Raw genomic sequence first — 27152 nt, 5'->3', positions numbered from 1 at the left:
CTTGACAGAAATGGTAGCAGAAGGTGAAAGTTGAACTTTTGTTGCACACATATCCAGATGATGCTCTGTACCATTTTTGCGCAAAAACACTGTCGGTGTGCTCGAGGCATAAAGGGAACGCAAACTACAAGACCAACGTCGTCCGTCAAGGTACAGCTCCCCTGCGCTCTCAGCTCTGCTTTATATCAGCTGCTCATTCCCGGGCAGAAGCAGGCACAGGTGCGAGCAATTAGTTCATGATTTAGTGACGTCCTCCCTTACAAGCTGTCTCACAGCTTCACCACAGTATCATCATTATGACCACTCAAACTAATGAGTACCAATTAACAATCAAACGTAACGTGAAAGTTACATAAAAAAAAGATCAGGACAATAATTGGTCAAGTTGACAGATGCTCAGTTGAGTCAAATTTATTTTGAATAATGATAGTACCGTCACAATACACAGGCAGTCAACTTGACCACCAACTTCCCTTCTGTCCAGACCACCCAAATAACCACCTTTATTAGATTAAGCCGTCACTGACAGGGGACATTGTAGTTCGAAATTCAATCAATTACTGCCCTTCTCTCTATTTGTAGCCAACCCTCATTGTGTCGTGAACCCCTCTTCCCCGATCTTTTCACTTCCCTGTTCCCTTTCTTTTCCTATTTTCCCTTATTAGATGTATTTAACAAACATAAACACGCCCTTTCTCTTTGACTCTCATCCACGCGAGGAAAAGCTTATTCATTCTGTTCATCAAGACACATCCAGACATAATTCAAATGAAACCACATTGAAATGAACACAACTGGATATTTTATGTTTAGTCGATAACAATGCAGTATATTATTACATTCGGTATGATATTCTGATCCAATGACCTTTGACCAAGGACCTTTGGTCGATGACCTTTTTGATCATTGACATTTTACATGACCCTTTATGTAGTATGATTGCTAGTAGGGCTATAGATGATTTGTGAAACATATCTATCAATAGGCTAGGCATAGGCAGGCAGTCATTGAATTGTCTATACGTTTTTCTTCCTTTACAATTGTACAGATATTCTTAACAAGTGGGTACAAATGTAACCATCTTGCAAGTAAAATGTACCAATATGATATTAACACTCTGGAACATTGTCGCGCTTACTGAAGTAACCGGGATTGCCCGCCTACCGTGGTATGGGCCAGTCAGATGAGATAGGGCGATGCGGAAGTCATAGTTCCGTTCACTTCAGTTCAGTCTGAAACTCGTGGTAAGCGGCAGAACGGTCACACGCTTTCACACACCTCGACCAAACCGGCTTTGCCTCATCCACGAAAAGGTGAGCACAAAACATACAGAGGGGGACAGACACATACATTGAATGGGAAAACTATTCGAAATAGATGGATAGGCAATTGTTAGGCTACTTTTATTTTAGTTTAAAGGAGATACGAGCTAGTGTGCGTAGTCACACCCACCCACCCACAAAACAATAGTGGTGGAGGATACTGTAGCCAGGTTTTTAATATATATTCATTAAAAGGTTTGTTTGAAGTAATGTTTCGTTTTTATAGACAATTTTAAAGGTTGATATAACATGTTACAGTTATTGAGACACTGGTGGCACAAATACACTCACTGTCCTACTGAGAGAGGAAGAGATTTGAATGTGAATTTACTGTAGCCTAATACTTGGTGTACTATTATGTAGCCAAGTACAGCAATGTAGTCTAATACTTGGCAAGGAAAGGGAACGTGTTGAGATCTGTGTGAAAAATTGTGAAAGGTATTTATTTCCTTTGCGTTGTACCAGAATATGGTGTGTAAGACAGGCATGCATTGACATGAAATTAACTTTGTTCAATATTACACTGAGGATAGTATGCTTTGGATACTACCAAGGCTCAGTAAAATAAATAAGTAAAAACGTTGTCATGTGTCTCTAGTCCAGTTTGCGTGACTGCTCTGTTGACATGAACTATAATTACAGGAGCTATTTTTAAATGTCTAATCAGTGAAGGTCAGAACTTTTGAAGCAGTTTTTAAAATTGATTTTTTTTTACATCAGGTGACAGGTGTACAGAGTAGACACATTTGTAACAATCGACAGGTATGTGTTTTTGTCATGAGCATTTCTAAACAGCCGTATGCTGGACAGAGATTAAGCTGCTGTGGAGTTAGTTTAGAGGGAGTCTGTCTTGTACGGCTAACGTTTGTTTTGGACAAACTAAATAATCTACTTCTGTTTGCTAAGTGCCGACCGGCATGTCTGAGTGGATAGTGGCTTGTTTTTCATCACCTGAGGAAAACCTCATGTCCTGAAACCGTAGAAATTATCACAGGAACTTCTGAAGTTATGATGACAGTTTAGTGTGGCGTACTTAGAAAATAATCCATGTATCAACTGTGCAAATTGAACTGCAGACCTTGACCTATACTCAGATGTGCAGTGTGAAAGACTTGATCCTTGACCCACTATTGATTTGGAGAGGTTAGGAAGGAAGTCTGAGTTAAAGGTCACTCCCCATTGTTTCTGTTGTTTTTGCTTCCTTGGGAAAGTGGCATATAATTAGTACCCACCCAATTTGTTGTACTCTGAAAACATGTTGATTACCAGATGGTTAGTGCCACATTGTCCTCTTGGTGAACTCTAGCTTGGTGCTGTTGGGTTTGTAATTTCCCCCTGAGCCCTGGACATAGTTAGCTCACCTCAGCCCTAGGTCACACTGGAGAACCCCCCCCCCCCCATCTCCTTCTGTCCCACGCTCTCCCCTCCTGGCTGCCAGTGATTCACCACTACCTGTGTCAAAGAGTCTGCCACACCTGCTCCAGGTGTGATCAGTCAGCCACATAACCAGTGGGCAAAAAGTCTGACTGAGGTGGGAGAGGGGAGGGGTGTACGGTAGAGGTCAGGTGACATGCTGGAGCAGGTGGTGCTCTGACCCTCAGGGGTTCACCATTTACTCCCCCAGGCCACAGTGTGGAGGTATGACTGACGGCATGACTTACACCACTGAAACATTATGTTTTGGATGACAAGGCAGTATTACTCATGAACTCCTCCCCAGCAGAACATTTGTTCTCTCCCTTTTGAACTGAAATGAGTGTCCCTGTCGGATATGGATACAATTTATTGGCAATGTCTGTTTTAGAAGCTGTGGTGAATCATTGTGGTTCACATCATCCTCAACCTGTTATCTTCTATGGTGTTTACTGATGTCCCAGGAAACTGTGCTAAAAAAAAGCTAACATCTGGGCACGTTCCATAAGGAACCATGGGTGAAAATACTTAGTCTGGAAGCAGAACCAATCTGACCTCACACTGACTTTATCTACAATAGTGGGTAATCTCACCTGCATAATGGGGCTAATTGACTAACTGCTCTTGCAACAGTGTTATGGTCTATACACTCAATCAGTCTCGTTGTGTTTTTGTGTCAACGTCTAACTTGTGTGACGGGTAGAGGTCATGTGTACACATCAACCTGCAACATGGTTTAAAGTGCACTAGATGTACACATGGGCATGTGTGGACCCGTACTCACAAAGCCCTTAATCCAACCATTTGACAGCACTTTTTCCTTCACGGAGGTGTGTGTGTGGTAGAGATGCCTGAGGTCTCTCTTCACCAGTCAGAGTTTATTCCTTCCTGGACATGAAAACTCTGCTGCTAGCTCTGCTAGACTTCTGCTAGCTCTGCTAGACTTCTGCTAGCTCACTCACTCCTGTGTCACGTCTCAACTCACAATGATTTAGTTGTTCAATAATTATACTTCCGCTTATTTTCAATGGAAAGGGAATGTAAAAATAGGCAGTGTCGAAACCAATGAAAATTAACAGCGCATGAAAGGCTCAACTGCACCATACATGCCATAATGTGTGTCTGACGATTGGTATTGTCCGTTCAGGTAAAGCAACAGGGGGGTGAGTCTGAGTCAGTAGGACACACTGTTAGTCCTGTCCTGTACCCCCCCCCCCCTCAAAGTCCTACAGTATAGTACATTCTTGCCAGGTGGTTGACAAATGTGGCAGCTCCAATCAGTCAAGCCCTCGGGGCTCCAGTGAAAGGCTGAGTCACGGGGAAGTGGTGTTGGATTGAGTTCCAACGTGTCCCTAGCCTTCCAGGGTGTGTCTCTGGCTCTGTCTGTTTCTGCTGCTCTCTCCGCAACAGGCAGTGGCACCAGCCCAAGCACCAGCCTACAGTACTAACCCCTATAGGGAGATCAGTCTGAAGATCTGACAGCATTTACACGGTTTTACACTGGGGATTCACTAGTTGATGGATATCGCTGGTAATCACAGTACAATACCTTAATCACCTCAGTTTAGCTTAAAATTCAGAGATGAGCTAGTGGGTAGAAAGGTGCTTTCTAGAACCTAAAAGGTTTCTTTGGCTGTCCCCATAAGATAACCCTTTGAAGAACCCTTTTTGGTTCCAGGTAGAACCATTTTGAGTTCCATGTAGAACCCTCTGTGGAAAGGGTTCTACATGGAACCAAAAAGGGGAAGAACTATTTTGGAACCCTTTTTTTCCCTAAGAGTGTATGAAACACTTAATATATATGTGTGTGTGTGTGTGTGTGTGTGTATATTTCTATTAAGAACACCTAATTGGCCTATCAGTTGAAATTTTATAATGAAGGGCATGAATTAAGCAATATCTTCCTCTAGATTGTTTCTCTTTTTCTTTCATATCTCTTACTGAGTTTGTATGTTTATGGGTGGTCTGTCCTCACCATCTGTCTCTGGCCCTCTCGTCCCAGCTTACAATTAGCTCATTCTGCCCCCTCCTCTCCCCTGTAACTATTCCCCAGGTCGTTGCTGTAAATGAGAACGTGTTCTCAGTCAATTTACCTGGTAAAATAACGCTTTTTACAAAAACATGTAACTTCCTGTGTGTGTCGTAGCCTGTTGTGTCAGTGAGGTGTGATGCTGCTGGCACGACTCCATATTTCTGTCCTGATCACTTTCACAAAGGACAGTTTTAATACAGGATATGGTAAGATTTGCCACAGAGAAATCTGAGATGTGACGTAAAAGTCATTATTATTGTGCGGAAAGATGATAAGAAGGATTAAAAATAAAAGTAGATTGGGCCTTAACATGGTGGGAAAAGTTTTAGATGATCTCTTATCAGGAGCCAATAGTCTTCCCCTCCACCCCCTGCCCTGGCCCATGTTAAAGTAGGACAGTGTTAACAACTCAGTAGTGTGTTCAGTGAAGGGGAAACTTTCTCAGTTCAAAGTGTAGTATCAGTTCACTACAAACACAGCTGGATCCTCTCTCTTTAGCTTTTACGTGGGTATAGATTTTTGGCCTACCTCACAGTCCTCGCTGGTCTCGTGCCCTATGATCTATGTACCTCTCCTCTCCTGCCAGTGGCCTGCTCCTGTAGAGGGCTGGATCAAGAAGTAATAATTAGCTCAGTTCTACTGTCTGGAACATTGAGTGCTGTGCTATAATCTAGTCCACCTGGGCCTGTTCCACACTAACAGTCTGGAATACAGGAGGGTAGAGCCTACCAAGATGTTTTCTTGGGTCTGATTCAGATTTTTTTTTTTTTGGGGGGGCAAAACCTACAGATACCGATTTATACCTGCCGATATACTGTTTTACAGTGGATAAGTTACAAAGTGTCATTTTCCCACACTGAATTCTCGTACATTGCCATCCAAAAGAGCAGTTGTTAAAAGGATAATATCAGCAAACTGATATCTCGTTTGGGCTCTACAAGACAGAGTAGTTAGTTATTTAGCCATCTATCTAGCCAGGTTTTGATGACATTGGTAGAATGACAAACAGTGGAAATTCATTCGATATAAGCTAGACTTGATCGTGGCTAGTTTTGGGGTTCCTCAGTAAACTGCTAGTCTGTAATCTATTGTTGAGGAGGAATGTTTGTTTGGGTTATGCTGGATCTACATAGCACTCCACTCCACTTATCAGCAGTAGCCTTCCCAACTCCCACTCTTTAAATACTTGACTGCACACTACACTCCGTGTAAGCTGATGTACAGGGTGGCACACACACACAAAGCTTAAATAGGCACAGCACTGTTGTGGGATGGTCCGTTTTCACCGGCTAATGATATTTCAGTTGTGGATTGATTGTTCTTTGTGACCTCAGTAGGGAAGATACTTCTGTGAAATAAAATAAACCGTCCCTCATTTAATTTATTGTTGCTTTGAAGGTTATGTTGACACGTATGGTTTTTTTTCTGGGTCTGTTTTGTTATTCTACTGAACAAAAATATAAATGCAACATGCGAGTTAGTTCATGTAGGCCTAATCTATGGATTTCACATTACTGGGTCAGGGCACAGACATGGGAGGGCATAGGCCCACCCACCTGGGAGCCAGGTCCAGCCAATCAGAATGAGTTGTTCCCCACAAATAGGATTTATTACAGGCAGAAATACTCCTCATTTTCATCAGTTGTCTGGGTGACGTCAACGCAGTGAAGAATGTGGAAGTTCTGGGCTGCCGTGGTTACACATGGTCTTCGATTGTGAGGCTGGTTGGACGTACTGACAAATTCTCTAAAGCGATGTTGGGGGCAGCTTATGGTAGAGAAATTAACATTAAATTCTCTGGCAACAGAGATATTTTTTGGTTTGTTCTGGAGATGAACTGAATATACTTCAAGATTACTCAAATCTAATTACATTACTGTGTAGTTTACCAATAAAATGGTCTGACGGTGATGTGGACATACTTGGTATACATATTCCAAAATAAATTAATTATCTCACTCCAATAAATTTGAAGAAAAAGTTAGCAAAAATAGATAAGATCTTGCTACCATGGAAAAGACAACCTGTCTATTTGTGGAAAAATCGTCCTGATTAACTCTTTAGTCATATCAGTCTACCTATTTGCTTATGGTCTTGCCTACACCTATTGACCCGTTTAAAAAATATATTATACGAGCAATTTAATTTAATTTAGAATGGCAACCCAGACAAAATGAAATGGGCCTATTTATATAATGAATATGAATTCAGAGGGCAGACATGATTAAATATTAAAGCGTTACACCTCTCACTAAAGGTGGCAGTTATACAAAACGTATACTTCAATCCAAACTGGTTTTCTAGCAAATTAGTAAGAATGTCTCGCCCCATGTTCAAGAATGGCCTTTTCCCCTTTATTCAGATTACAACCTCTCACTTTCGGTTATTTGAAAACGAAATCATCTAAAACAAGCCATAGGAAGTTGGTTGCAATTTCTGTTAAATCCACCAGAAAAATACAGAACAAATAATATAACAAATATTGTTTTTAAACTCAAATATACTAATTGATAAAAATACATTTTTCAATAAAATAAAAAAGGTATAACTGGTGGAGTTGTCATGCAGTTAACAAAAATATATAGAAATGTCTGCTGTACCCAAAATGTCAACCTACTAATTGCAGCATTACCACAAGTGGAAGGGGGAGGAAAATTGTGAAAAATAAAGTGTACCAGTTTAAATTAAGCACCAAAAAATGTACAGCGGTGTTTTTTAACCTTTTATTTAACGAGGTAAGTCAGTTCAGAACGCATTCTTATTTTCAATGATGGCCTAGGAACAGTGGGTTAACTGCCTTGTTCAGGGGCAGGACGACAGATTTGTACCTTGTCAGCCCGGGGATTCCATCTTGCAACCTTTCGGTTACTAGTCCAACGCTCTAACCACTAGGCTACCTGCCGCCCCAAATGCCATATGGGGCGGCAGGTAGCCTGGCGGGTAGGAATGTTGGGCCAAAGCAAAAACAGGTTTTTAGAAATGTTTTTTTTAAACAAATGTAAAACAATCACATTTACGTAAGTATTCAGACCCTTTACTCAGTACTTTGCTGAAGCACCTTTTAGGTAGCGATTACAGCATCGAGTCTTCTTGGGTATGACGCTCCATGCTTGGCACACCTGTATTTGGGTAGTTTCTTCCATTTCTTCTCTGCAGATCCTCTCAAGCTCTGTCAGGTTGGATGGGGAGCGTTGCTGCACATCTATTTTCGAGTCTCTCCAGAGATGTTTGATCGGGTTCAAGTCCGGGCACTGGCTGGGCCACTCAAGGACATTCAGAGAATTGTCGCAAAGCCACTCCTGCATTGTCTTGGCTGTGTGTTTAGGGTCGTTGTCTTGTTGGAAGGTGAACCTTCACCCCAATCTGAGGTCCTCAGCTCTCTGGAGCAGGTTTTCATCAAAGATTTCTCTATACTTTGCTCTGTTTGTCTTTGCCTCGATCCTGACTAGTCTCCCTGTCTATGCCGCTGAAAAACATCCCCACAGCATGATGCTGCCACCACCATGCTTCACTGTAGGGATGGTGCCAGGTTTCCTGCAGACGTGACACTTGGCATTCAGGCCAAATAGTTCAATGTAGGTTTCATCAGACCAGAGAATCTTGTTTTTCATGGTCAGTCCTTTAGGTGCCTTTTGGCAAACTTCAAGTAGGCTGTCATGTTTTTTACAGAGGAGTGGCTTCTGTCTGGCCAGCCTACTATAAAGGCCTGATTGGTGGGGTCCTGCAGAGATGGTTGTCTTTCTGGAAGTTTCTCCCATCTACACAGAGGAACTTTAGAGCTCTGTCAGAGTGACCATCAGGTTCTTGGTCACCTCTCTGACCAAGGCCGTTCTCCCCCGATTGCTCAGTTTGGCCAGGCGTCCAGCTCTTGGAAGAGTCTTGGTGGTTCCAAACATCTTCCATTTAAGAATGATGGAGCCACTGTGTTCTTGGGGAACTTCAATGCTGTAGACATTTTTTTTGGTACTCTTCCCAGATCTGTGCCTCGACACAATCCTGTCTCGGAGCTCTACGGACAATTCCCTCAACCTAATGGTTTGTTTTTTTGCTCTGACATGCATTGTCAACTGTGGGACCTTGTATAGACGTGCATGTGCCTTTCCAAATCATGTCCAATCAATTGAATTTAGCACAGGTGGACTCAAAGTCATAGAAACATCTCAAGGATGATCAATGGAAACAGGATACACCTGAGCTCAATTTCGAGTCTCATAGCAAAGGGTATGAATACTTATGTAAATAAGATTTTTCTGTATTTTAGGTTTAATGAATTAGCAAAAATGTTTTAACCTGTTTTCACTTTGTCATTGTGTGTAATTTATTTGAGAATAAGGCTCTAATGTAACAAAATGTAGAAAAAGTCAAGGAGTCTGGAAAGTATTCAAAGGCACTAACTTGTCAAATGGATTGTGTTCATAAAATGTATATAGTTTGCATAAGCTGGAAGTAGAAGCCTAAGTGTTCATTAGTTTACTCCAATTATGAGGGGTGGTATGGTTAGTGGAAAATAATAAACTAAAATATATTTTAAAAGGTGTGTGTGTGTGTGTGTGTGTGTGTGTGTGTGTGTGTGTGTGTGTGTGTGTGTGTGTGTGCGTACACAAAATATATGGGGGATTGGAAATGATACAGACAATTATGGAAGTTCCAGTCTGCAATATTGAAGTTGGTCTACCCCACCCAAAAAAACAAGAAAGGACAAAAAAACATCTAAACTGTGTAGAAATTATAATGGACTTGACAGTCTTGACGGTGTCCAGCTCCAGAATATTGTTTTTTGCAAACTGACGGCAAGGAAATATAAAATAAATTCTGTGCTGCCCTCCGGACCTCATTGAAGACCGAATGCAGCCCCCGGGGCAAATTTAGTTTGACACCCCTGGTATAAAACGTACTGATCCATCTTTTCTTGAACAAAAATACAACTTGAATGTGTCCGTCTCTCACAGAGGAAAATATGCTTCACTTCTCTGAATAGCGGTGTTGATTCTGGTTAAGCTCCAGCGTCAAAAGACTCGCCCCATGTCCAAACGTTCATATCCACTGTCTGCAGATGCAGATGGTTTGAAAGAAGAGGGTTAACATGTCAACCCCTGTGTAGATCAGATTTATATCACCATGTGTTATCGTTAAGTACAAATTTAACTGACTAATAACAAGACTGTAATAAAGTCAGCCCTAACTTGTAGCCCATCTGGCCTCCATGGAAACGGCTGAGTCAAGCAATACTGCAGGTATTTGGAGCTTGACAATCTTTTGTCTTATAGTACTCTTATTCGGTGACCCACTGAACAGCTGAGACTCGTGGGTTTGCTGACATTTTATGTTTTTCATTCAATATTAAGATGTGACCATATTTCTCTGAGGTTTATGTCAAATGTATGTGATTTGCTTATTTTTTTTTACATGTTATAAAGGTACATACTCATAGTTATGCTGCTTTAAAAGTTGATACAATTGTTATCCCACTCAAAAGACAAATAGGATAAAATGCCCTATGAAAGATTGAGATTTTCACACTAGGGAGAGAGCCCTTCTTTGTTTATGCCCATTCAGCATCGTTCACACCCTCTCAAGCTATATCCCCAACCCATCTGTGAGTAAGCATGGCATTGTCCTCCAGAAAACATTCTCTACTTAAACCCATCTAAATTTAGGGCAGCAATGTTTTTGAATTGCATCCACACCTTTTCAGTTGTGCATAGCTATACTGTATCTTTCCAAATATCCGGGGTAGAGGTCGACTGATTATGATTTTTCAATGCCGATACCGATTATTGGAGGACCACAAAAAAAGCTGATACCGATTTAAATCGGCAATTTTTATTTATTTAATTTATTTGTAAAAATGACAATTACAACAATACTGAATTAACACTTATTTTAAATTAATATAATACATCAATAAAATCAATTTAGCCTCAAGTAAATAATGAAGCATGTTCAATTTGGTTTAAAAGCAAAGTGTTGAAGAAAGTAAAAGTGCAATATGTGCTAACGTTTTAGTTCATTGCTCAGAACATGAGAACATATGAAAGCTGGTGGTTCCTTTTAACATGAGTCTTCAATATTCCCAGGTAACAAGTTTTAGGTTGTAGTTATTATAGGACTATTTCCCTCTATACCATTTGTATTTCATTAACCTTTGGCTATTAGATGTTCTTATAGGCACTTTAGTATTGCCAATGTAACAGTATAGCTTCTGTCTCTCTCCTCGTGCCTCCCTGGGCTCGAACCAGCAACACAACGACAACAGCCACAATCGAAGCAGAGCAAGGGGAACAACTACTAGAAGGTTCAGAGCGAGTGACGTTTGAAACGCTATTAGCGCGTGCTAACTAGCTAGCCATTTCTCTCCGGTTACATCAGCCTCATCTTGGGAGTTGATAGGCTTGAAGTCATAAACAGCGCAATGTTTGACGCACAACGAAGAGCTGCTGGCAAAACGCACAGAAGTGCTGTTTGAATGAATGTTTACGCGCCTGCTTCTGCCTACCACCACTCAGTCAGATACTTAGATACTTGTATGCTCAGTTAGATATCCAACACAGGACACGCTAGATAATATCTGGTAATATCATCAACCATGTGTAGTTAACTAGTGATTATGATTGTTTTTTATAAGATAAGTTTAATGCTAGCTAGCAACTTACCTTGGCTTACTGCATTCGCATAACAGGCAGTCTCCTTGTGGAGTGCAACGAGAGAGAGGTATGTCGTTATTGCATTGGACTAGTTAAATGTAAGGTTGCAAGATTGGATCCCCGAGCTGATAAATTGAAAATCTGTCGTTCTGCCCCTGAACGAGGCAGTTAACCCACCGTTCCTAGGCCTTCATTGAAAATAAGAATGTGTTCTTAACTGACTTGCCTATTTAATAAAGGTATAAAAAATTAAATTAAAACAATCAGCGCCCAGAAATAGCGATTTCCGATTATGAAAACTTGAAATTGGCCCTAATTAATCGGCCATTCCGATTAATCGGTCGACCTCTAATCCGGGGTAGCAAAGATGATCTACTGTATATACTGACTAGGGAAAATCTCATTCTGTTATTATAGAAGCATGTGACATGAGTCCTGTTTGGTATGTCATCTCATGTCCAACCAAATCCATTATCTCAGCCAATCATGACTAGCCAGGAAGAATCCTGTCTTTCTCCCTGTATAGCTGTGCTTTCTCCACTTGGCTAAACTCATAATAAAAATGTGTGTTCATATTTACAAATCCCATACATGTTTAATTAAGGCACATGAAAGTTCACATGTTCAAGAAGGCATTGAAAAAAATAATACATATAAAAAAATACATAGTTAAACAGCTCTACTGTGGTGCAGGAGATAATAATAATAATAATAATATAAATATAATATATGCCATTTAGCAGACGCTTTTATCCAAAGCGACTTACAGTCATGTGTGCATACATTCTACGTATGGGTGGTCCTGGGGACCTCAGATCCTGTAACCAATCACACATTGCAGATGGGATAACTTTTGGACTGCTGTGTCTACTGTATAACCCATAAAGGTCCTGATTTTATTCATGTTTTGTCTGCTTGTTTTTGTTTCTGCAGGAGCATCATGAGCAGCAACTACAGTGTCTCCCTGGTTGGCCCCGCCCCCTGGGGCTTCAGACTGCAGGGAGGAAAGGACTTCTGTCTGCCCCTCACAATCTCACGGGTGAGTCTCAATAGTTTTATTTATATTTTGTTGGGGGGGGGTGACATAAACGTGTGTTTATCCGTTCAAAAGTTTGAGGTCACTCAGACATTAACTTTTTTTGTCCATTAAATTGATCAGAAATACATTGTAGACATTGTTAATATTGTAAATGATTATTGTAACTGGAATTGGCAGATTTTAATGGAATATCTACATAGGCGTACAGAGGCCCAATATTGGCAACCATCACTCCTGTGTTCCAATGGCACAGAGGATTAGCTAATCAAAACCCTTTAGCAATTATGTTAGCACAGCTAAAAACTGTTCTGATTTTAAAGAAGCAATTAAACATGGCATCTTTAGACAAGTTGAGTATCTGGAGCATCAGCTTTTGTGGGTTTGATTACAGGCTCAAAATGGCCAGAAACAACTTTCTTCTGAATCTTGTCAGTCTATTCTTGTTCTGAGAAATGATGGCTATTCCTTGCGAGAAATTGCCAAGAAACTGAAGATCTTGTACAATGCTTTGTACTACTCCCTTCACAGAACAGTGCAAACTCGCTCTAACCAGAATAGAAAGAGGAGTGGGAGGCTCTGGTGCACAACTGAGCAAGAGTACAAGTGCAATAGTGTCTAGTTTGAGAAACATACTTTATTAAATAGTAACTGCAAAACACCAGTCTCAACGTCAGCAGTGAAGAGGCGACTCCGGGATGCTACTGCCCCCCCCCAAAAAAACAACACATGGCACACACTCGGGGCTCTAAAGTGCGAGAACATATTTTACTGTGCGACCAAGAGTTTTTATTTTTGAAGCACTGCGTGATAAGGTTGCACTGTAGCATTGTTTCAGAGTGCCCTAGGGAAACAAGTGAGTACAGATCCGTTAGCATTATGGTTGAACCATTACTACAGTGAAAATGGCTTACTTCTAGTCCAACCAGGTCAAAATCTCTGACCCATATTACCAGCACATCATTTCTATCTGCCGGGACTGCATTTTACATTCATAAAGCAATGTCGTGGGCCGTTCTAAAACTATTATTGACGTCGTTGACCATTTGTTTACACTTTGTTCAGTCATGTTACCTCATTGGCTAGCTAGCTAACAACCTGGTAACTTTAGCAGTGTATCCAAACATGTGGGGACACAGAAAGAAAGGAAAAGGGATGGCTTTTTCAGAAGATCCATGATCGCATAAATAAATGAATGACCAATCTCTTGCATGTCTCATCACATACCTGACATTTTTTAAAGAGACAGTGTACACTTTATGTAATGCATCTCAATTGAGAAAGTGTGTTTATGCAATGTAGAAACTTAATGTTCCACAAATGTCATTTCAATGAGAGGTATTCATCTCAATGTTAGCTTTTATAATAAAGTAATGCATTAAGTGTTACATATTACTTTTTAGATCACAGAATTAATATAGGCTGTAAAAATCTTATTTCCTGGTGCTCCTAACTTTAAGTTGGGAGCACCAGCACTACCAATTATTTATTTTTTAAATTTAGAGCCCTGCACAAGCTCACACTTAGACAAGTGTCCTCTCAGCCACGACACTCACCTCACAGGAATGGCATTAATGCTCACTATGCCATCTGGCTCCAGAGTGATGAAGGAGCCTGTGCCGTAGATCCAGTATGTGCCACTCACTGCTGCTTTCAACCACACAACCTCTCTTCTGACGGCTTTAACTGCAAAGGCCCCTCTGACATTTTAATGGCCTCTGTAAATCTCCCTCTGTCTCTATCTTTGTGCCTCATGCCATTTTTATCTGACATATACAAATAGCAACCATCGTATTCACATATTTCCAGAACTTTCCACAATTTCTGTGAAGAGTATAGACTTTGCTCTACCAATCTTCATGCCATTTGATATTCTGTCAGTTAGTCTGAGATAGCGCTGGCTCTTACCTCTGTGTCTCTGGCTTTGACACAGTGGGGCCGTCTTCCTTGTCACAGAGCAATAGATGAATCTGTCTACGAATGCCAGAGACTCCTGAGTTCTCTGGAACCCTGCGGAGAAGCAGTAGTTGTGTAATATCTGTCTGGGGCACCGTATGTTAGGCTGATGTCTGGCACTGGCTGGGGCCTGGTCTGGGGCTCGGCTGAGAGGCCTAGGCTGATATCTGGGACAGGACAGGATCCGTACGGTGGCAGGTAGTTTTTCATATCGTCATACTGTCCTTCTCTCATCACGGTATTTGTTACTGTCTTCATACACCAGGGGGTGCTAAAAACAAAAGCCCATTGGGTGTCTATTACCAGAATGCTAACAAAATTAGCACAAACTAATAGCGAATTTCAATAGAGGCTGCTAGATAAACATTCTAATGAGGTCAAACGAAAATAAATGAATTGCAAAGATGTTAAAACGAGCTCATAAAGTTATACAAGTATAGGTAGTAGCTACCTAATTTTTGTTGTTGTGAGTTTTGACATTTACAAGCAAATGTGAAAGAGACATTGTGCAAAATAAAACAGTTCTGACTCATACTTGTCTGAAGGAAGAACAGTACTGGCTATGGAGCAGCATGTGTACACGCTGTGGATCTGTGTACAGCTGTACAACCCTTCCAAAGAGCTTTGACTTCTCAAACACTGCTCCCGAGTGGTGCAGCTTTCTAAAGCACTGCATCTCAGTACAAGAGGCGTCACTACAGTTCCTGGTTCGGGTTTGACCAGGGGTAGGCTGTCTTTGTAAATAAGAATTTGTTCTTAATTGACTTGCATAGTTAAATAAAGGTTCAAGAAAATGTAAGAAAAAAAAATCTAAAAGATAAAACTATCTGATGCCCCGTCTCCTTATTAATTCAACCACTTACTTAACCAACTAGCAAGTTAAATCAAATACACCAGCTCCTGCTTTCTTCCGTGCTATTTACAAACACATGATGACTCCACTGTTCTGGGGAACTAAGGTAAGATTCATAATGTTAAATCATTCGACAGGTGAAATGAAAATGCAATCCGCTTTATCTCCCAAGGTATTGCTTTATCTCCCAAGGTATTGCTTTATCTCCCAAGGTATTGCTTTATCTCCCAAGGTATTGCTTTATCTCCCAAGGTATTGCTTTATCTCCCAAGGTATTGCTTTATCTCCCAAGGTATTGCTTTATCTCCCAAGGTATTGCTTTATCTCCCAAGGTATTGCTTTATCTCCCAAGGTATTGCACAAGTTCAATGCACGTATTAAAAACTTCAAATAAATTTGGACGGTTAAATAGGTTTGGATGGTATTGAAAAACCATCCCGTGGCTTTTTCCAAATACCCCCTTATATGGTATATACGGTATACCACCCAAGCCTAGTGGCAGACCTGCTGTGTGATGAATGGCTCTGCTGCTGATAAATGGTTCTGAATCACCACAGGTACACACGGTTTGTGTTGCTGCTGTGAAAAGGAGGATGGGACTCTCACATAACACTATCACTTGATAGTGACTATGCTTGGCTAATAGACAAGCCACTCTCATCAGTGTATGACTCCAGTTAACCATTTTATACTGCTATTAAATTGGTGAATGTCTGAAGTGCCTTTGTCAATAGCAAAGCAGTATTTTGCTCTTGTACAGTATTTGCTCAGTCCCTCAGCCTTGTTACCAGTTTTGATGTAGCTCCATGTTTGTTTAGGAGATTTGCACTTCCCTGTTTTTGAAAGTGAAATTGGTAAGTGATGCTGGGACCAGTTTCCTTATTTTCTCAGTGGAAGGAATCCCAGTATAGATGTAAAACAAAAGATATGAACTATGAAACTAAATGTGGTCGAAGCCATGTTTATCAGTTCATGAAATGTAACGCTACAGACCTATCTGCACATGCAACTGCTAAAACAACATTTGAATACATTTTGAAATGCAATATTCTGTTTTCAGAAAGTTGAATTTGGTACATAAGGACGAATCACAAATCCCAATAATATCCCTCCATTTACAGTAAAGGGATGATATCTGAGCCACAAATTAGAATTGTTTATGGAATTTTCAGTGCTTGAGCGCTTTAAATATTTATTCCAGCACATATTTGAATAAATCAAGTGGGAAGAAATCCTCTGAGAAGGTGTCTGGCCAAGTTACATATCACCTCAAAGATTGATACACACTCAAATCGAAAATGTCAGCTTTGAGCTTGGTGGTTTGGCAGCATTGGTTTAATCTCACTTTGGGAATTGTCCAAGTGTCTTAGGATACTGCTTTGTGCAAACCACAGTCTGAACCGAGCGTCTGAATATGAAAACCGATAAATCACTTCACAGACAACTCCATAAATGTACATAAAATGAAGTTATATGCTCCGTAGCGAATGTATGGCTGGGTCTGTTGGGCATGCATTTCTCAGACCGAAGTTTATACTGATATAGATTTCTTGAAGCTGGAATCCATAGCAGGATATTACAAAAAAAAACAAAGACGTTACTTCAAACAAGAACAGTTTTTTTCCCCCTTGAACATCATTACACCAGCAGAGTATGTATGCACTACACATTTCCTTTTTTACACTGCGGGATGCTCATCTCCTCTGTTTAAAAATAACAACCACACAAAAAAAACAACGATAACAAATGCAACTGTTGGTGCTGTTTCCCCTTTTGTGGATCTCCGCTTTAAAGGTAACGCCAATTCATAGAGAATTTAAACCACATTATATTATTTCATTACTCTGAGAAGCACGTGGTGGGAGAGGCATTTTGTTTTGAGAGAAATACAGACAGTACTCTACTGTATGTTTACATCTTGAGGCATTTTGCATTATGGTATACATACAGTGCTGTGGGAATAGACCGATCCATTGTAGAGAATGGAAGAGGCTATAATCACAGGGGGGTGGTGGTGGCCTGGCCACCCATACAGATATACACACTGTATTTCTCAGTGTCTGTAAAAGGCTTTGTTTTCACCCATGGCCCAAACCACACACCTACTAGCCCTGTAGCTGTGTTCAGCTGGCTGGGGTAGCTCAGTTGTCAGCGTCAGTAGGCCCAGTGGAAACTGTCTGTACTGTTCTGATCTCTTTACATGGCAGGAGATAACGCGAGGACAGTTATGGAAACATCACTCTGTATCCACCCAGGGGGAACAACACAACACTGAACAACACAACATAACCTGCTGCCCCACAGCCCCAATCAACATAAACACCATACTATAGTTCATCTCTACACTACAAGTACACACCATATGTTATACTTCTCCCTTTGCAGACTTTGTTTTTTAATGTGCACTAGATTCAAACTATATTTACTTAGATGCTGTAAACTGTCTGAACTCTTTACAAGGCATCAGGGCGGTCAGTATCGGTCACATGTCTCAGATGGCCTGTCTAGCTGAGAGGCTGACCGGCTGAGTGGTCTCCCTGATGGGCCTTAAGTGGGACATGAGACTGGCTGCTCTTCTCCTGGGGTATTTATAGTCTTATAAACGTTTCCTGAGGGCAGGTCTCGGGGCTTGTGTGAACACACAGCATCCTGACGTGTCTAACAGAATGTCCATGACATGCTGAGTGCTAGCTAGCTGCCCAGCTGGCCTCGGTCATTTGAAGTGGTGTGGTGGGTGGCAGCGGTGCTTCCTGTGAAGTAGCCTCTGGACCAGGTCTCCCTGTCCTGTGTCTTGTAGGCCAGTCCAGGGACACGTGGAAGGACACGGTCAGTCAGCTCAGTGACGCACCAGAGCTGCAGAGCGCCCACCACAGCACAGCCTTCTGGGAGGAAGAGGTTATTTATACCCACCACATTTATGCAGGGGAGCGAGAGGGGGGGAAAGCGAGGGGGGGGGGGGCTGCTCTGGCGTGAAAGAAAAAGGGAGCGTAGGAGAGGCCGACCCGGCACTAATAGTCTGGCTAAAAGTTTAATGATATAGGGGAAAGACGGAGGAGTATGAGCTGAGATGAGCTTTTTATTGTACGGAGGTCTATGAGAGTGTTGAATTACGCAAGGCTTATTTGATTGAAAATATGTTTCGTAACATTTAGGCTGTTACAAATGTATAGTATAAGTTATGCTACTTGTCAAATTTATAAAAAACATACCTTATTTGCATAAGTATTCAGACCCTTCACTATGAGACTTGAAATTGAGCTCCGATTCATCCTGCTTTCATTGGTCATCCTTGAGATGTTTCTACAACTTGATTGTAGTCCACCTGTGGTAAATTCAATTGATTTGAAAAGGCACACCTTTCTACATAAGATCTCACAGAGCAAAAATCAAGCCATGAGGTCGAAGAAATTGTCCGTAGAGGTTCGAGACAGGATTGTGTCGAGGCATAGATCTGGGGAAGGGTACCAAAAAAGGTCTGCAGCATTGAAGGTCCCCAGGAACACATTGGCCTCCATCATTCTTAAATGGAAGAAGTTTGGAACTGCGAAGACTCTTCCTAGAGCTGGCCGTCTGGCCAAACTGCGCAATCGGGGGAGAAGGGCATTGGTCAGGGAGGTGACCAAGAACCCGATGGTCACTCCGACAGAGCTCTAGAGTTCCTCTGTGGAGATGGGAGAACCTTCCAGAAGGACAACCATCTCTGCAGCACTCCACCAATCAGGCCATTATGATAGGATGGTCAGATGGAAGGCACTATTCAGTAGGCTGGGTTTCTGTACAGCACTTTGTGACATCAGCTGGTGTAAGAAGTGCTTTATAAATACATTTGATTTGATGACAGCCCATTTGGAGTTTGCCAAAATTCACCTAAAGACTCTCAGACAATGAGAAACAAGATTCTCTGCTCTGATGAATGCCAAGTGTCAGATCTGTAGGAAACCTGGCACCATCCCTACGGTGAAGCATGGTGGTGGCAACATCATGCTGTGGGGATGTTCTTCAGTGACTGGGACTGGGAGACTAGTAAGGATCAAGGCAAAGATGAACAGAGCAATGTACAGAGATGCTTGATGAAAACCTGCTTCAGAGTGCTCAGGACGTCTGACTGGAGGGAAGGTTCACCTTCCAAAAGGACAACTACCAAGCACACAGCCAAGACTACGCAGGAGTGGCTTTGGGGAAAGTCTCAATGTCCTTGAGTGGCCCAGCCAGAGCCTGGACATGAACCCTATCGAACATCTCTGGAGTGAGCTGAAAATAGCTGTGCATCAAGTCCCCATCCGAACAGTCAGAGCTTGAGAGGATCTGCAGAGAAGAATGGGAGAAACTCCCAAATAAAGATGTGCCAAACTTGTAGCATCATACCCAAGAAGACTCTAGGCTGTAATCGCTGCCAAAGGTGCTTCAACAAAGTACTGAGTAAAGGATCTGAATACTTATGTAAATGTAATTTTTTTTTAAATATAGAAGTTATACTATTTTCTAAACCTATTTTTGCTTTGTCATTATGGGGTATTGTGTGAGGGGAATTTTAGAATAAAGCTGTAACGTAACAAAATGTGAAGAGTAATGGAGTCTGAATACTTTCCGAAAGGCACTGTATGCTCCATGATATAACTGTCGATATACAGTTAAATCTACTGTCTGCAGTTATGCCACTGTTGATGTCATTGCTCTTTCCTGTTATTATGGGATCAAGGATTTCACAACCTACAATAGGCTAAAAATGGTTTGTGGAAGTCTGACTTTTTATGTGTTTTGGAGGAGGCATGTCATGCAGGCAATACATGAGGGAGAAATACAACTTTCATAGTTCCAGAGATTTTTTAACAACCATCCATTTGAAAATAAGTTGTTTTGAATTCTGCATCTCCAGTATTGAATCTCCCAGAGACTCCAAGAGAAACATTTAGTTTTGATCTTGGCATGTGGACTTAGTGGAATGTTACTGTTTTTAATAAACACAACAGACTCTCCTTCCCTACTCCATTAACCACAGTGGGCTTGGCAGTTGAATGTTTGAAATAACCTGCCTTATTTGTTACCTGGCTTACACACTAGAACCAGGTATTTTGTGTTTTCAGTGAAAACAATGTCTGATTTATGCTTTAGAGCCATGAAACCAGAACATGCTGTCTACTACAGTAAAGATAAAGTATGCCTCTGAAACACTGCAGCATTCATACTGTTTCAGTGTCAAAGCCAGTGTTTACAGTGCTGTGAATGCCAATAAAATCACCAAGTTCAGGCACTGTGAAATATGTATTTTTGAACTTCTGTGGGCCATTTATTATGTTAGCTTTTCCACAGGCTGTAAAAGTGGACCTCTTGTGACTGTCATTACCGTGACGAAAAGACTTGTTATGAGTCACTGGTGGTCAAAACAACACCGCAGGATCGGTGAGCAAAGCGACAAACTGCTCTGTCATTTTTCCCGCGTGACCAGTGAACACTTCATTGGTCGGACAGTGACATTCCTGGGGCATATTTCTCCCATCAAATGGCCAGCAGAGAGACTGCGATGGCATCACTGTGTCATGTTTCCAGCCTTGCTTCTAGACGTTACGATCAGGAGGTATGGGCCCTGGGCTGTATGTGCTGGTCCACACTCGGTCCACTGACTGGAAATCCCATTCTGACAAAGAGCAGCGGCAGGCGCCAACATCCGCAGCTTGAGACCGCTGCTGTTTCTCTTGGAACGCTGGTGTGAAGTTGATGCGTAACATCCGTGCTCCAAACTCTGTAGGAGGGAGACAGCTTTCCTTTTGTGTCCCACAGCTGAAGATGGGTTTTAACTCAGACAGTGGCGTGTATTAGGGAAAGAAAGGCTTGATGATTTGTTTTTTGCTGTCTTTGTGTGTCAGCCTTATGTTGGCATTCTTCCTTCGAAGCAAAGGGAAAACTCACTTCGATACATCCCACTCTTATTCGATGGGGACCAGAGCATGTGAGCAGAGTTGGGTGCTTGCTCAACACTTCGGCGCTCCTTGTGCCTTCCTACCGCTCTGCTAAAAACCGCTCTGCACAAAACAGTTGCCGCTCCAAATTCACTCCGTTTGAATTCAAATCACAATTTAACTGACACCTATCCATTTTTGTGAATACCTGGAGCTACAAACTGTTTTTTAAAGTATGGAAAAGTATTTGAATAAACATGAAACGGTGAATGTAAGAAGCGAACATAATTTCAAACAGGCTACATGTCATATTAAACAGAATATAAACACTAAATAGGTCAGGAGCCAGACAAGGAGCCAGACAAGGAGCCAGACAAGGAGCCAGACAAGGAGCCAGACAAGGAGCCAGACAAGGAGCCAGACAAGGAGCCAGACAAGGAGCCAGACAAGGAGCCAGACAAGGAGCCAGACAAGGAGCCTAATATGGAACAAAAATGAATTATTTAGGCTATATTATTTCAAGGCTATAGCCTGCAAAAAATGCACTTGCAAATGCTTCACAATGTGACTCAATAGGCTGGTAAGGATGTAAAGCTCTCAACATTTTAAACATCATTCTGTTGTATTGCATTATTATAGTCTATAAATTGTGCGTATAGGCTGACTTACTTAGAATTAAATACAAATGAAATGAAAAATGACTTTGCCTTTTTGAATTAATTTTTAGAAAGACTAGTTTGGCCAGTCTGTGGTTTCAGGCTCATGCGATGATGTCTGGAGAGCTGGTCAGCAGTTGCGAATATCCTCTCCACACCTGCAGAGCCACTGGGGATGCTTAACACCCTTTTGCCCACTCTTGCCATGCTGGGGAGAGATGCAGAGTTGTTTTGTTTATTTTTCTATAGGTAGGCCTTAAGGTTTTATAACCCAATCAAATCGGAAAGCTCCTTGAATGTAGGAATATGCCAGGCCTATTGGGCCAAAACCAATTATGGCCTATTCTATAGATAATTCAACAAAATGTTTTAAGGTTTAAAAAACATTTAAGTGTTTCTTTGTAGCAAAGTATTTATCTACCCACCTCGTTCGTTCCTTTTAGCATGTACACATAGCATGCTTTTGGGATACCTATCTTTTTCAAATTCCACAATGATTCTCTTGGTCCTCATCTTTGTAAGTCATCTTGATTTAAGCACCTATGTTTTACCAGTTTCCTTCTGCAAATATTTAGTGAACTCCATGACAGTAGTTTAAAGCAAGGAGCTATAGGAACACACAAGTAGACTAGAAATGCATGCTGGGCAGAGCACGCCCTGAGTTCGTGAAGTGAGCCCTACTGGAGTGAAAATTGGAGCGGACGGGAAGGCAGATGCTCCAGCCTTTCGGGGATCACGCTCCAGTCAAACTGGGCACGCTCCAGCTTCACTCACATACTCTGATGGGGACACAGTCAGAACCTTCTGTCCAACATACTGCTGCTGCCATCGAGGCGTTCTCTTTTTAGCATAGATTAAACATATCGATTTGCATTCGTATACACATTTAAACTCCCAATGCAAAGTTACAACTCTCTTTTCTATTTTCTGAGTTGTTACATAAAACTGATCAGAATGCCAAAGTCATGCTGGGAGAGAAAAAACATTTGTGGGGTGTGACGTTATATGGAGGACCCGACAAGCCAGCCTATTCCCTATAACTCCAACCAGAAATAACTTCTCAAATAAAAATTCTCACCCTTCTGATGACCAGGTGGCGAATCGCATCTCTGCATGTCTGGCAGACATATCAGTGTGGATGACGGATCACCACCTCAAGCTGAACTTCGGCAAGACGGAGCTGCTCTTCCTCCCGGGGAAGGACTGCCCGTTCCATGATCTCGCCATCACGGTTGACAACTCCATTGTGTCCTCCTCCCAGAGCGCTAAGAACCTTGGCGTGATCCTGGACAACAAACTGTCGTTCTCAACTAACATCAAGGCGGTGACCCGTTCCTGTAGGTTCATGCTCTACAACATCCGCAGAGTACGACCCTGCCTCACACAGGAAGCGGAGCAGGTCCTAATCCAGGCACTTGTCATCTCCCGTCTGGATTACTGCAACTCGCTGTTGGCTGGGCTCCCTGCCTGTGCCATTAAACCCCTACAACTCATCCAGAACGCCGCAGCCCGTCTAGTGTTCAACCTTCCCAAGTTCTCTCACGTCACCCCGCTCCTCCGCTCTCTCCACTGGCTTCCAGTTGAAGCTCGCATCCGCTACAAGACCATGGTGCTTGCCTACGGAGCTGTGAGGGGAACGGCACCTCAGTACCTCCAGGCTCTGATCAGGCCCTACACCCAAATAAGGGCACTGCGTTCATCCACCTCTGGCCTGCTCGCCTCCCTACCACTGAGGAAGTACAGTTCCCGCTCAGCTCAGTCAAAACTGTTCGCTGCTCTGGCTCCCCAATGGTGGAACAAACTCCCTCACGACGCCAGGACAGCGGAGTCAATCACCACCTTCCGGAGACACCTGAAACCCCACCTCTTTAAGGAATACCTAGGATAGGATAAAGTAATCCTTCTCACCCCCCCCCCCCCTTAAAATATTTAGATGCACTATTGTAAAGTGGTTGTTCCACTGGATGTCATAAGGTGAATGCACCAATTTGTAAGTCGCTCTGGATAAGAGCGTCTGCTAAATGACTTAAATGTAAATGTAAATATAACTTCAAATTAAAGCCAAATCATTTGCACTCATGACCACTGATTTCAATTCCAGTTTCAGCCAATTTACATGCAAATACTTTGAATTTATTGTTACAAACCAGATTGCAAGGTTGCTAGCCAACTAGCCTGCATAACTTTATATCTACCAGCCTGCTAATATTACGTTATTATTGCGTGAGTTAGTTGCTATCAACACCTAGCTTACAGCTACATTAAAGTAAACCAATGTTTTGGAAATGCATAACGGCATCTAACCAGTTATCAAATAACATTATCTTAACCAGCAAGCCAGCCAGCCAAATTTAATTTTAGCCATCTAGCCTAGCCAGTTAGCTAGCCATACTAGCAAACCACCACAGTCAACATATCTAAGAAGTAAGCTACTCTCTCTACTGAAATCCACATTGAAACTGGGTAAATTATCTCCGTCGCTGCTGACGCTCACGATGTAAAGGTTGGTCAGTAGGAAGCTAGAGTAAGCTAGAGAACAAATAGTCTAGTACAGGCAGGAACCCACAGAACACAACAAAGAAAGCCAGCAGATATTAATTAGAGAGAGCGGAGACTTACCGATTTGACAGTTGAATTGGCTACCAAAGTCAAAAGAGCCAAGGAGAGGCCTTCAGAGGGAGAGGCTGTTTCACTGGCTGATGAGTAGTCGGCTAGCTAATCCAATGGCAATATAGTGAGGTATGGTCATTTATGAACATTTGAACATCTTGGCCATGTTCTGTTATCTCCACCCGGCACAGCCAGAAGAGGACTGGCCACCCCACAGCTTGGTTCCTCTCTAGGTTTCTTCCTAGGTTTTGGCCTTTCTAGTGAGTTTTTCCTAGCCACCGTGCTTCTACACCTGCATTGCTTGCTGTTTGGGGTTTTAGATTGGGTTTCTGTACAGCACTTTGAGATATCAGCTGATGTATACGAAGGGCTATATAAATACATTTGATTTAGGGAAATCCACATTGAAACTGGGTAAATTATCTCCATCGCTGCTGATGCTCACGATGTAACGGTAGGTCAGTAGGAAATAGAGGTTGCAGGCTTTACATTCACGCTCGGCACAGCACCTAGTTTGTCAGTCTCTTTCCGAATCCTGCCTTCCACTGGTTATACTAAGCCATCGAAGTCCTGGGGAGAAATAAGCACCGCATACAGTAGACGTGTGCACAGTTCCTATACCCCAATCCCCTTGCTTCAACCGAACAAACCGTTCCCCCTTCAAAGCTTGCTTCTTGTTTTTGGGCCGCAAATGAGTCGTAACCCCATCCATGTGAGTATTACTGCACTATGTTACTGCACGATCTACAAAAGACAAACTACTACAACGCTAATTTGCTCGCTCAACGACCGACACCAAGCACACAGGAGAAAAGCAGTTGCTGTTTTCTGCATTAATTTATATGGTTTCTTCTTCAGCGCCAACACTTTGTTTTGGAATGTAGTTACATGCTAGCATGGCTAGTAGCTAATGTTAGCCAGCCGGAACTAGCTAGGTAGAATCGGTTCTTCGTATGAAGTTGAGAAATAGTACATTGCTGGAAGTTCCAAAGAGATATGTTAATAAACATGTGAAAACATTGGGTCAGAGATGTTGAGGTGGGAGCGACGTTTTATATCACAGAGATGTTGAGGTGGGAGCGATGTATGGTTACTGATTTGGCATGTAGAATCAATCATATCTGTGAGTTTTTGTGTGAAAGAATGGCCTGGATCCTTTCCTTAGTTTCTCTCCATAGACAGGACGGAGAAGAACCAAGCATCTCTCTGTTAGCCAGCCCAGCCCGCTTTCTCTCAGCTGAGGAATGTAAGTCCACTATTTATTTTAAACAGTCCTACTGCGGGCTGTGATTCTTCTCGTCTGTCTGTCATTCCACTGATGGGCCATACCCCTCCCGCTCTACTCTCCCATCAATCCCTCCCTCACTCCGCCCACTCCGCCCAGAGACTGATTAGCAGGAAGTTCTTCATACAGAAGGCCTAGTTGTGGAGACTACAGTTATAATCTGTTTACCCCTAATCCACCGCTGGATCCAATGGGGAGCTTGTTATTGTACACAACATATTATAGCTATTGAACATTTTTGTTTTTTCTCTATATTTGTATATCATCATTGAACATATTCAGTACCAGAATAGAAGACTGGCGTCCAGATCTGTCAGCGCAAATTTCGGAGCGTACACTACTGTAGAAAAGTCATCAGTCAACACATTAGTCCTGGCTCCAGTACCAGTGGTTGCTCTATTAATAGATTGTGGAGAAAACAACACCATTTAGACACTTAGATTACAAGAGTCTTGAGTGCAGATCAATCAAATGTACCGAACTCCTTAGGGCAAATTTGGTGCATTTTTGCCTTTATGGTTGTGATGATAAAGAGACGACATACTGTTATGATTGATAGTGTTTTAGTTATACCCTGTGTAATCAAGGCATAATGAAGGTGTAATAGGCCAGGGTTGATTACATTCTAATCCCGACACTGTCTGCTGCTTTCCTGATGGAGTGTTTTGGTTCTGTAATCTGACAGCCATTGATGGCTTGCCTTAGTTCTCACACAATGTTAGAACTGCAGGTGGAAGTGGCTAGCTTAGTTACGGGATCGGGTTGACATTCGAGTCTGGCCTGTAGTCTGCTAGCTACACCAATGCCCGTCTCTGTGGACGTTTGTGTGATCTGTGCTTGTAGTTTTTGTTTTACTTGGCTTTTCTACTAGCCACATTTGATGTATTTTCATAAAAGTTCGGAGGTTGAAGGGGCGAGATGATGTAGCTTGTCTCTGTTCTCATAGAGGCCATGAAATAGGTTTGGCTTTGTAATAACAGTCAAATGAGTACAAAAGAGGAATTGTTATTGTTATTTTACTGCTACTCTTTAATTATTTGTTACTTTATTTGTTTGTATTTTTCTTAACTATTGTTGGTTAAGGGTTTGTAAGTAAGCATTTCACTGTAAGGTGAAACTGTAAGGTACACCTGTTGTATTCGGCGCATGTAGCCTAGTGGTTAGTGTTGAACTAGTAACTGGAAGGTTGCAAGTTCAATCCCCCCGAGCTGACAGGGTACAAATCTGTCGTTCTGCCCCTGAACAAGCCGTCATTGGAAAATAAGAATTTGTTCTTAACTGACTTGCCTGGTTAAATAAAGGTAAAATAAATAATGTAACAATTTGATTTTGAAAGTCGCATGGTTACGCGTTGGTGTTCTGGGTGTTCTAACCAAACAAAGGGTTTGGAGTCATCCCTTAAATGATTCTGATCTTTGAGTCTGTATAAGAAAGACGGGGTGGCAAAC

General features: G+C 42.0%; 1 protein-coding gene across 4 annotated transcripts in view; it reads left to right on the top strand.

Annotated features, from left to right (window-relative positions):
* Positions 1 to 1022: 1022 nt before the first annotated feature.
* The window catches only part of pdlim5b (PDZ and LIM domain 5b), an 82506-nt gene continuing 56376 nt past the window's right edge, over positions 1023 to 27152 (top strand). For 2 of the 4 annotated variants that reach the window (XM_046369834.1, XM_046369832.1), the window contains exons 1-2: positions 1031 to 1313; positions 12345 to 12450. In XM_046369834.1, coding sequence (XP_046225790.1) covers positions 12352 to 12450 — 99 coding nt within the window. In that variant the 5' untranslated portion in view covers positions 1031 to 1313; positions 12345 to 12351. Of the gene's footprint in view, positions 1314 to 12344; positions 12451 to 27152 lie in introns of all 4 variants that reach the window. The other 2 variants (XM_046369831.1, XM_046369833.1) reach the window with 2 other exon arrangements.

Source organism: Oncorhynchus gorbuscha, linkage group LG11, assembly GCF_021184085.1.
Source record: "Oncorhynchus gorbuscha isolate QuinsamMale2020 ecotype Even-year linkage group LG11, OgorEven_v1.0, whole genome shotgun sequence".
NCBI classification, from domain to species: domain Eukaryota; kingdom Metazoa; phylum Chordata; class Actinopteri; order Salmoniformes; family Salmonidae; genus Oncorhynchus; species Oncorhynchus gorbuscha.
Note: the sequence above shows the minus strand (reverse complement) of the source record. Positions and strands in the feature narration are given on the sequence as shown.